This window comes from Channa argus, chromosome 10 (assembly GCF_033026475.1).
Source record: "Channa argus isolate prfri chromosome 10, Channa argus male v1.0, whole genome shotgun sequence".
Taxonomy (NCBI): domain Eukaryota; kingdom Metazoa; phylum Chordata; class Actinopteri; order Anabantiformes; family Channidae; genus Channa; species Channa argus.
Window position 1 is genome coordinate 25,473,976 of NC_090206.1, and position 11,650 is coordinate 25,485,625.

General features: G+C 37.9%; 2 protein-coding genes across 2 annotated transcripts; both read right to left on the minus strand.

Annotated features, from left to right (window-relative positions):
* Positions 1-1,076: 1,076 nt before the first annotated feature.
* thoc3 (THO complex 3) lies at positions 1,077-5,029 on the minus strand. The gene is made up of 6 exons (XM_067518784.1): positions 4,823-5,029; positions 4,115-4,271; positions 3,444-3,648; positions 2,378-2,539; positions 2,048-2,148; positions 1,077-1,534 (listed from the first exon to the last, which is right to left on the minus strand). Exons 1-6 carry the CDS (start codon positions 5,009-5,011, stop codon positions 1,371-1,373), a joined length of 978 nt encoding a protein of 325 aa, XP_067374885.1. The 5' UTR covers positions 5,012-5,029; the 3' UTR covers positions 1,077-1,370.
* A 2,754-nt stretch (positions 5,030-7,783) lies between these two features.
* LOC137134199 (zinc finger protein 431-like) lies at positions 7,784-9,784 on the minus strand. Its single transcript, XM_067518783.1, has one exon. It carries the CDS (start codon positions 9,494-9,496, stop codon positions 8,456-8,458), a length of 1,041 nt encoding a protein of 346 aa, XP_067374884.1. The 5' UTR covers positions 9,497-9,784; the 3' UTR covers positions 7,784-8,455.
* Positions 9,785-11,650: the final 1,866 nt, after the last annotated feature.

Below are 11,650 nucleotides of genomic sequence, written 5' to 3' on the forward strand. Positions count from 1 at the left end.
TAGAGGAAGATTGTTTAGGCTAAAAAAACTAACAGCACTCTTGTGCAGGGCTGCACCTAATGATTATTTTTCTCAATTGATAGATTGACAAGAATATGTTTTCTTTTCATTGATTAATCTAATCAATGAAAAGACAAAAAAAAAAAAAAAAAAAATACTGTAATCTATAGAGGGGCCCTGGTGATTCAGAATACATGTGTCTGAATGAGAGGCAGGCAGGCAGGAGGTCCAGAGGAAGTGCAAAGAGGAGATGTATGGATGTAGTGAGAGAGGACATGAAATTAGTTGGTGTGAGAGAAGAGGATGCAGAGGACAGAGTTAGATGGAGGAGGAAGATTCACTGTCCAAAGGAAAAGAAGAAAGTAGGGTGAGTGGAATGGTTACCACACTAAGGTGAAAGTGAAAAAGTGAAAACATACTGCAATTCGTTGGTCTGTGGCTCGAGGGAAAGTGAGCAACCAGCTGTCACTGGCCCAGAACACAAGGCCTTCAATCTGGGCTCATGTTGTGAACATATGTTACGACAAAGCTAGATGAAGTGGTCACGAGAAAATATGTAGACACATCCACCTTCATCTGATGGTTGTGTTACTGTTCATCACCCGTATTAATAAAAGCTGCAAAGGGTAATTTGTTTAAGTTCAGAATTAAAATTAGCTGACAAATTATGTTGATATTTCTCCTATTCAGAATATAAAAACTCAGTCTAACACGAACTCTAGAAGTTAAGATAAATAGAATTTCCGTGTGAAATGTAGTAAAGGAAACATGGGTTTGCAAAGAAGTGAAATCATCAGCCCCTAAAACAGCCAAAGCTCTAAAGATACAGACATTATTTCAAGGTCTGAATCAAAATCAGTTTTTAAATTATAATTACTCAATGTTACTGGCAAATACCACCTTCCCTTCTCAAGTTTAACTGAAAAACACAGGCGCGACCTGCACGGGATGTAAACAATGTAGGAGATATACGTTCGCGAATTCAGTTCTGTTTCGATGGAAGACAGTTAATTAATTTGACATTAAAACGCACCTTCAGTATTAAGTCGGCAATCACTGCTAATGACAAGAATTATAAAGACACCAATTTTAATATCAAAACAATGCATATTTTACACAGAAACAATATTACAGAGAATTATATTTTTAATCCACGTGTAAGAACGGAATGAATTCAGCTGTGTTAGAGAAAAGCTGGAACAAATGCACCATCTGCTGGTTACAGCAGGTTACTGTCACTTCAGGAGTTGAAGCCAAAATGTAAAGCACAGCAACCTTTTTCCGTTTCCTCGTGATGCTTCATTTTTATAATCACCAAGACAAACCAGGGAGCAAACCAGTTTTACCAGTACAATCTCAGCTGCTCTGTGTCAGGAGTCATTGGGGAGGCCGAACAGTTTGACGGTTCCTGCCTCTCGGTTGTTGTCGTACTTTCCCTCCTTGTCGTCGCAAGCGTAGGCCAGCAGCGGCCTTTTTGGGTGCCAGGCCACAGTAAATGTTGGCGAATCACACTGAACCTCCCACAGTTTTTCTCCTGCAAGTATACAATAGTTAAGGAAGCCAAAAATTTGTCATTTTCTTTATAATCATAAACCAAATTTCATCTATAAAAACAGGCAGTAACATCTTTAGTACTGAAACCACATTCCAGAACGTTAAACGTTTTCTGAAAAATCTGAGGATGGATGAGTCTGCTGGGGTAGTACAAATTCAGATTGCTACGTTTTTTTTAAATGATACATTTAGGCACCAAATGTAATTGCAAAGTAATCTCTACGTGCTTTAGGCCTGTGAAAGACTTCCTCTGATGTCGAGGTTTGTCTTCCAGAGTTACTATTTGGTACTGACACTCAAACATCATTATGAAGAATCTGATGGGCAACCGTTGGTATTAGTAAACCTAACCAAAACGATGGCGAGGATTTTAAATAATAAGTATCTGTGATTAAATAATTGACAACTTCCTGCCTTAGGAATGTTTGTGTGAATCCACTGCTGCCTTAAATTTGCCGTTGGCCTCTCTCACACGCCAAGATTTCATACTAACCTGTTTCCACCTCTGCAATGTCTATAAAGTGATCCTCTGAGGCAGAGGCCAACATCTTGCCATCATGACTGAAGCTCAGAGTCCTTACTGGCCAGTCTAGCCTGTAAAGTCATCAGAATCAAAAGGAAATCCGTGAATTAATGAAAGAAGAGAACCAGCCAGGTCCACAGTGAAATATCTAAAGTCACACAATGGACTTTTATATGAAATAAAAATAAATCAATAAATAAAAACCTTAAAACAAGTTTTTATGTTTAAGATAGATTTAGGTTTTAGATGACACTTTTAATTATATTGAACTGCCATTTCAACAAGGGCACAAAGACAGACCTAGAGAAGCAGCGGACACACACCAGCTCTTCTACGTCCCACAGGCTGACCAGGGCGTCTGCACTTCCTGTGGCAAAGTATTTTCCTGTGGGGTCGAACTTGATACAGATGCAGTTGGATGGGTGAGCATTGATGGACTGAATGGGCTTCAGCTCTGGATAACTGCAAAGAACCAAACAGTTCATTTCTGTTCAGAAAACAAATTTGGATCAACTAACAGAGCCTTTACACCAGTGACCCGTAAGTTTACATCAAGTGCATTCAGAATTGTTAATTCCAACTCTGCCCTTATACCAACATACAACAGCTCAATTAGTAAATAAGTTCAAATATAATAGAGGAAATATTTAAGAAAAGCATGGTTAACCTGCGTTGACATTTTTTTCGGTAACTGCAATGTTGCGTTGAAACAGATCGGAAACCAAAGGCGTGTGAACACAACATGCATGTTTCAGACACACAAGGTCTTTGCAATACACGTTTAACATTTTTTCAATTCTTTTTAAGCAGAATGAAATATAGCTCATGTCCCATCCATTATATGGTTCTGCTTTCCTACTACTGTTAAGTGTTCTTAACTAAACAAACAGCAGCAGTGAGCACATGATGGTGAAAATTATACAAGAAGAAGTAACAATGTAACAATAGTGCATACAGCAGTGTACAACTGTCCAAACAAAAGCACACTGCGGTGGAGCAATGGTAAAATGAGAGGCAAGTACACAGATGAACACTAGACACAGCTGCTCTGTTGTCAGCTGGTACAGCTGAGTTGTCAACTCAGGCTTTGTTTTTAGTGCAATCCAATGCCTGTGGTATTTAACATATTATATATTTTTTAATTAAGTATAAAGTTTATAAAATGTAATATATAAAGTGTTTGCTGCATTGGATTGAAGAAAGCACTAACAACAACCACTATCTAACACACACATTCAATGTATCATGGCTTCACTGTCCCGCTGTGTGAAAACTTAATAAAAGAATTCTAGTTTGGAGATTGTCTGTAGAGAAATTCTGAAGGGCTGCCTGAAGCTTAACATCATCTTCCCCATTTAGTTCTTACCTTAGAATATTTATGCAGCCATTGCCATTTGTGAGGAAGAACATGTCATTGTCGTTGTTCCAAGAGATCTCGTTCACCTCGAACTTGAACTGCTCTTCTGCCTTGGAGCGATGGGTCTTTGCATCAATGAAAGTCACCACGTCATCTTTGTTCCCAACAGCGATAGTTTGACCATCAGGGCTCCAGCAAATATTTATGTTCTCTCCTAAAAATATTTTAGATTCAGAACAACATAATTTTATTATACACTAATGAATACGTTCATCATCTTAGCTTAAAAAAAAAACCATACATGATAAACTATGCACTGCAGGACGCCCCCCCCCAAAAAAGGCCGAGTCTTAAACAGTAGGGGTTGACACACACATGATCCTTAAATCAAAGTATTTTCATAATCACCTACAGCTAAATTACTGTTTTTCAAACCATGCTGTTACAATTAAACTTATATGGATCCAGAATTGTAATAATTTTAAATTAACAATAAAACTAAAACCAAAAAACCTAAGATTTATTTAAGTCCTCAGGAAATGCAACCTAATGTCATCATACTTATCAAAGTACTGCAAAAGCATTAATGTGACTGTGATGAGATGACATCAGGGGGCCTTGCATCCTTTTGAATGCCTCTGAAAATAGAACTCCAGCCATCACATACAAAGGTCTCTTACCTTTCGTATTGACAGTAGCAATACATTTAGTGGTCCGGACGTCCCATATGCGAATGGTCTTGTCTCCAGAAGCTGTGACAAACAGATCTGGGTTGGTTGGATGCCAGCAAAGCTGATCTACACTGTCTCCGTGACCTCTGTAGTTGTTCTCCTTCACCTGGGGACATAGACAAGCATTAAATTCAACAGGTACTTGGAGAAATTAGAGATTTATACATTTTTCCCGACTACGTGCACACTAGGCGGTAAAAAAAAGAGGCTGCAAATCACCATAACTTGCGGTTTAATGTTAAAAAATAGAAGATGAAGCGTAGAAATGTATGGTCCAAAACACGTAAACGAATCGAACATTACATTAACAATATACATGAAGTGATGTGTTTCAAAATGATAAGCTCAGACTAACAGTCGTTTTATCTGTAACAACTTTTCTCAAGGGAGATTAGCATAACGTTAACGGTATTTACCTAAACATCACTCGTGGCGAGGGAAATTTTGTGGCTGTAGCTAAAGCTAATTTGAAGGTTTACGTGTTTGTAGTGTAATGTAGATATTTAAGTGCATATGAAATATTCTAGCCAAAAGCAAACAGTTTTGTTTGTCATAGTTTAGCGTACAACGTTAGAACGTTAGCTGTGGCCAAGAATAGGACACTTCTATTCATTCACTTAAAATAGGCTAACGGTAGCATGCTAACCAAACACTCACCAAACGGTCCTTTTCGAGGACAAAAACGCTAGCAGTTTTATCAAACGAGCCGGAGGCGAGTCTCCTGCCATCACAGCTCCACGCCACCGAGTGAACTTTGGCTGTATGAGCCGGGAATTCCCGACTTTTGCTGTTATTTTTGAAGCTCTCCTGCATTTCTTGATAGTACTGCGACGCCATGTTGAACATCCGGGTAATGACGTATGAGCGGCGCTCTGCTGCCGCCTGGCGCTTGGTGGTGCTTCACTACGCACAATATCCAAAATTTGACAAGTGGTACAGATCGCAGTAGACACTCGTTTAAATAATAAATAACTATAACTATAACTATATAACTATATATATATATATATATATATATATATATATATATATATATATATATATATATATATATATATATATATATATATAACTATATATATAACTATATATATATATATATAACTCTATATATATATATATATATATATATATATATATATATATATATATATATATATATATATATATATATATATATATATATATATATATTTAAATTATATAGGTAGCTTGTACTTCATTAAACAGAAACGCATCTTCTCAAAGCACTTTGCTTTAATGTTTTCTCATTGACTTAGACTTTTGCCGCCTTGTTATTGCATTTACAATATATAGATTAATAAAACAATAACTATAACTATCATTTATATTTAGAGGTTGTAAACTACAATTCAGATCATGTATGAGTATAATGTGTTCATTCTTTGACGTAAAATGTTCTAATATTCACAGAACAACATATCTAAACAAATACGTTGAAAGCTGTATAATTTCACTACTTCAATAATTCAGAATGTTCACATTTTATGTTGGAATTTATTTCATTTATTTATTGCAAATATGCATTTATGTTTCATAACAAGAATTTGTGGACCACAAATCAAAGAACCATTGTTATACTTAGTAACCATGTGGTCTTTGTACAGACCAGAGCCTCTGCTGACTGACAGGTGATGAAGTGATCTCATTGATCTCCTCTGTTCTCTCTCATTCTCTCTACAGGTGGAAGTGATGATCGCTCTGTATATAGAGAGAACAAACTGTGTCCTAGTGATCCAGGTGTTGAAGCAGCAGCAGCAGGTCGTGTGCAGAGAGGCTCTAACTGGACCATGTAACTAGGAGGTAGAGTGGAGAGGAGCTTCATCCAGCAGTGACTGACAGAGGAATCAGAAGAAGTGGAGATGACTCTCAGTGCTGCAGTCTGAACCGCTCTGAGAACAGCTCCACTGTCAGACACAATGTCAAGTCCACCATCATCCCTGCGTGTTCCTCTGGATCTGACAGAGGATCAGCAGTGGATCTGGACTGCTGTGCTGTTGCCCCGTCCTTCTACACAGTCTCTGCAGAAACACTGATACACTCAACCACCTCCACCTGGATTTGACTTTGTCTTTTTGATTAATACAGATCCTCTGAAGAGAAAGTGACTCTGCACCTTAGTTTTTTTTAAGACAACACATTTAACACATTTAAATTCATGTTTCTGTTTAGCTTTTTTGCTACAGCTCCACCCTGTGGAATGATGCAGTATTGCAGTGGAGGCTGATGTCACATGTGAAAGGTTTCCTCTTTCAAGTCCTGGTTATTACAGACTGTTTCTCAGTTTATAACAGATCAAGGAATGTAACACACAAATGGCTCAGCTCTGCTGAACAAACCCCCATGAAATCAAACATGTCTTTTTTAGTGGAGTTTCTAAGGAGGTAGAAAACAATCTGGTTTCTTCATCTTCTTTGCTGATTCTTTTATTTCAGCTTCAACAGGAACACAGCAAAGAAAAGAAAACCTGACTGAATATACGTGAAAATGTCAAATATGGATTCAATTAAACACAGGACTGACTGACACAGACTGGATTATGGTGAAATGAAAAAGTCAAATATGACACTGACATCATAATAAATCAGCTGCTGAACACCTCAGCTTAGTCTTTCGAGTGAAGATAAAGAGTCAGACATTAGGTTAAATCAATAACTGATCACTAATCTACCATCAACCATTAAAGATGCAGCAGTTTACTCTGAAATGGGACTGAAATGATAAAATTCAAATGAAACTTGTTTATTACAACTGATACTACTAAACTACCCGTAGTCTACTAAACTATAAGAAACTAAAAAACAAACAAGTCAAGTCTATTTTCTGAACTGTTTGGGTTAGGATAAGGTTAGGTTGAGGTTAAAGTATGAAGGGGAAACATTTCAACAGGACAACAGCTCATACTGTTTGACAAAGACTAATGGTTTCTAAATGCGAATCCTCAGGTTAACATAAATGGTCCAAATGGTGGAACAATATTTACTCAACCATGCCTCAGTGACAAACTGTCATCTGGTAACTGTCCAAGTCCAAGCTCAACTTTCAAAGCCAGAAGAAATCATCAATACACCTGTGGTTCAAACTTTCCAATACTTGTCCCTCCATTGGACTCTAAACAGCCAATACAGCCTCACAGTTCCAGCTGTTTTCAATTGATGGAAAATTAGTCTAAAAAAACACAACGATGAAATGGAAACTAAAAACACCCTGTTCATTGTAGGAGCATCAGTCAGGATCCATGCAGGGGTGGTGGGAAGAGACATTAACAAAGGACAAAATCTGAACATCATCATCATTAAGATGGAAAAACAATTAGACTTTTTCTCACATTGAGACATTCAATTAAAAACAGAGTGAGAATTTAAATGTTGAAAGTGGTGGAACTTTGTTAGTGTGAAGGTTTAATTCAAACAGAAAATAGTGAATCATGGGATGGAAAACAGAGATAGATGCATGAAAGTAAAGTTTATGTTTTCCACTCTTTCTACATTTGCTTTTTATATATGTATTTTAAAAAGTTCTGTACATGTAGATATACATACAGGAATAAATCACAACACACTGGGTTTTCTTTTTGACTAAGAGACATTTGGCTTTTATTGATATAACTGTAAATAATTCCTAAGGTTTTATTTAGTATGGAGGAAGTTCAGTGTGGTGTTAAGGCTGGATGATACAGGCTGTTCCCATCTGCCTTGAGCTAATGCTCATTTATTATGAATGTATTCAAATATATTTCTCAGTGAATTAATTAAACATATGATTCAGTAGAAAAACAAAGACACGGTTCTAACAATACACTTCAGTGTAAATCAGAGTTGATTTGATTCAACTGATAGTCAGCTTGACTTTAGCTCCAGCTTAACCATCTCTACATGCTTTGAAGGAATCAAATACTTTTAACAGAGTAGAATATTTTACTACAGTTTTGTTGAACTTTCCATTTCACTTAACTATAGTCCAGAGATACATACAGTTAAAATCAGCTCCACCTTAACCAGCTCCAGCGTTAGTGTTTTTTACAAATTTATACATCAATAATTCTCCATTAATGCAATACAAGCCATTTCTAAACCAACCATTTATCATTTGAATCTAAATGATGTAATGATGCGTACAGGCACACAAAGGCCACAATACAAAAAAAAAAAAAACAACAGAAAACTACTAATCAACTAATCTTTGATTTTGAAATACAGATATTGTCTTCTTAGAGTTTACTTTTAATCTGTGGTTTTTAACAAATGTCTATATTGTTAACTTTAGTTTTTAATTCTCTCCCGTGTGAACACGCTGGTGTCTTTTAAGATTGCTGTACATAGAGAAGGTTTTTCCACACTGATCACACCAATAAGATTTCTCTCCCGTATGAACACGAAGGTGCTTTTGTAGACTACCGTTCACAGAGAAACTTTTTCCACACTGATCACAACAATAGGGTTTCTCTCCAGTGTGAACACGCTGGTGCTTTTTTAGACTGCTGCTCTCAGTGAAAGATTTTCCACACTGATAACACCAATAAGGTTTTTCTCCAGTGTGAATACGCCGGTGCATTTTTAGAGTTTTGCTCTCGTTGAAAGTTTTTCCACATTGATCACAACGATAAGGTTTCTCTCCAGTGTGAATACGTTTGTGGGTTTTCAGAGTACTTGACGTGGTGAAAGCTTTCTCACACTTATCACAGGAGAAAGGTTTCTCACCAGTGTGAATAAGTTTGTGTCTTTTTAGAAGGTGGTTGTTACTAAAAGCTTTTCCACACAGACCGCACCAATAGGGTTTCTCTCCAGTGTGAACACGCTGGTGCTTTTTTAGACTGCTGCTCTCAGTGAAAGATTTTCCACACTGATAACACCAATAAGGTTTTTCTCCAGTGTGAATACGCCGGTGCATTTTTAGAGTTTTGCTCTCGTTGAAAGTTTTTCCACATTGATCACAACGATAAGGTTTCTCTCCAGTGTGAATACGTTTGTGGGTTTTCAGAGTACTTGACGTGGTGAAAGCTTTCTCACACTTATCACAGGAGAAAGGTTTCTCACCAGTGTGAATAAGTTTGTGTCTTTTTAGAAGGTGGTTGTTACTAAAAGCTTTTCCACACAGACCGCACCAATAGGGTTTCTCTCCCGTGTGAATATGCTGGTGCTTTACTAAAACGTCTTTCTGAATGAAAGTTTTTCCACACTGATCACACCAATAAGGTTTCTCTCCAGTGTGAACACGTTTGTGTCTTTTTAGATGGCTGTTGTTAGTGAAAGCTTTTTCACACTGATCACACCAATAGAGTTTCTCTCTAGTGTGAATACGCTGGTGCATTTTTAGATAGCTGCACTGAGTGAAACTTTTTCCACACAGATCACAACAATAAAGTTTCTCTCCATTGTGAATAGGCTGGTGCTTAATTAGACTAGCTTTCTGAGCGAAACTTTTTCCACAATTATCACACAAATAGGGTTTCTCTCCAGTGTGAATTATATGATGACTCTTCAGTGTTGATAGTCTTGTGAAGACTTTGCCACATTGCTGACAGCAGTGACGTTTGTGCCTCGTTGTTGTGCTCAATTTCTAAAGTAACAGACAAAAAAAAAAAGTGTTAGATCTCATGAGGTAGTAAAATAAATACATAAATACTTTCTGCTCTTTCTCGCACTTGCATCTCATGACTGTGAACAGTTTTCTGATAGGACTTTGCTTTAATGTTTTCTCCTTGACTTAGAGTTTTGCTGCCTTGTTCCTCACTTGTAAGACGCTTTAAAGCGTCTGCTAAATGACTACATGTAAATGTAAATGTCATTAATCACTAGATGCTCGTTGGCTGATGGTTAATGACTATGAATGTGCTAAAGCTTAAGCTGGCTGTAGGCCACTGTGTAGTAATCCTTTAGCCTAGTTTGCTACAATTCTCAAAGCGGAGCACGTTCTGGTGGAGATTCTGACTGTGATAATGTTTCTGACTGTGAGATTGTTTGAAACTGTTTTACAGAGGTTACTTAAGCTGCTGTATGATCATTGTGGAAGATTCTGCTCTGTCACTGTCTACAGAAACTGTTCTAAAACACAACAGCATCGACCACTACATCCTCCAAGATGATCATGCAGGTGAAATAGCACTCAAAACTGTGAAGTAAGGATTTATTAAGCTGGATAAGTTGCAGCTGTATGAACCTGCTGCTAATGTCTTCACACTGACACACACATGCACTTCTACAGATAAAGTGGCTTTAACCACGATCCAACACGGATTCCAACCATTTGCTGTGTCCACAGCTCCGAAAAGAAGCAGACAAACACGGTCCACTTCATCCACGGACCACCGTCCGCCATTTTCTCCTTTTCACTAACGGTCCAAAGTGTGATCCAAAGTCTCTTTAGTCCCGTTCTGAAGCCGTTTTTACCCATTAACTCATAAACACTGACCGCTGGAACCGGAGGACGAGCCTGCGTTGCTCCTTTTGGCGGCGTTGTTGCTCCGGTGCTCCGGGTCCTGGTTCTGCTCCTCCATCCCGGTCGTGTTGTCGTTCTGCTGAATAGTTTCTTGTTTTAAACCGATCGGGTCCTGGTTCTGCTCCTCCATCTCGGTCGCGTTGTGGTTCTGGCGAATAGTTTCGTGTTTAATCCGATCTGCTCCTGCTGGATCAAATCCAGCAACTCTGTATCTGCCGCCTTTCACTCAAGTCTCGCGGTGACTTCTTCTTCTTGGTGTTTATTGACGGTTGAGTAACAACGACTTGGTTTTGCATTACCGCCACCAGCTGGTGAGGAGTGTGGATCAGGACTCATTCATAGCATTATTCTCTAATACAACACAGGAACAACTCAGATCTTCTCTGTCAAACTAGTTGATCTCAAAACTTCTGCAGGCTCCTATTTGACTTTTCTTGATTTCAGACAGTAGAATTTGACATGTCCCACGGTTTCTTCTAGTCCACAAGAGTCAGATTTGCCTGTGTTGTGCTTCCCTTTTCTGAACAATGTCCTATTCAGTCCAGTTTGTCCAAATCTGAGTCTTCATATGACTGTTTCATCTGCCCTGTTTCTCCCTGTACATCTCATTTGTCCTACTTTCCTTTAAATTCTATACAACCTTTATTTTCTTCCTCCCATTGCTTCTGCCACCTTTCCGTCGTCTTTTCAATAATTCTGCTCTTACTTTCTGTCCTACTAAAATTCAATGGGATATCAATGCAATTTTTTGAGAACTTCTTTGGTAAGTTGATGTGCTGCTTCGTTTCCCTTTATCCTGATATGTGCTATTTCTATTAGAACATCTGTTCTACTCTCTGAGGAACTCTGATGGAAACTGGTTAAAGATAAACTTGAATGTGAACATTCAAGTTTTTAAAGATGAAATTTAAAGATGAAATTATTTAAATGAAATTATGGGACGACAAATGTTGCCCCAATTTTGTTCCCCCAAGTCCTTTGATGCATCTGTGTTGATCATTATCATACTTGCATTGTTTTGTGCTT

Bases quoted from the DNA above. Each gene is read 5' to 3' on its own strand.
- thoc3 (XM_067518784.1), bottom strand. From the start codon at position 5,011: ATGTTCAACATGGCGTCGCAGTACTATCAAGAAATGCAGGAGAGCTTC. The intron at 2,149-2,377 runs GTCTGTCTTTGT...ATGACTTTACAG, and splicing joins TGTGTCCGCTGCTTCTCTAG to GCTAGACTGGCCAGTAAGGA. The intron at 1,535-2,047 runs GTTAGTATGAAA...GTATACTTGCAG, and splicing joins CATTGCAGAGGTGGAAACAG to GAGAAAAACTGTGGGAGGTT.
- LOC137134199 (XM_067518783.1), bottom strand. From the start codon at position 9,496: ATGCACCAGCGTATTCACACTAGAGAGAAACTCTATTGGTGTGATCAG.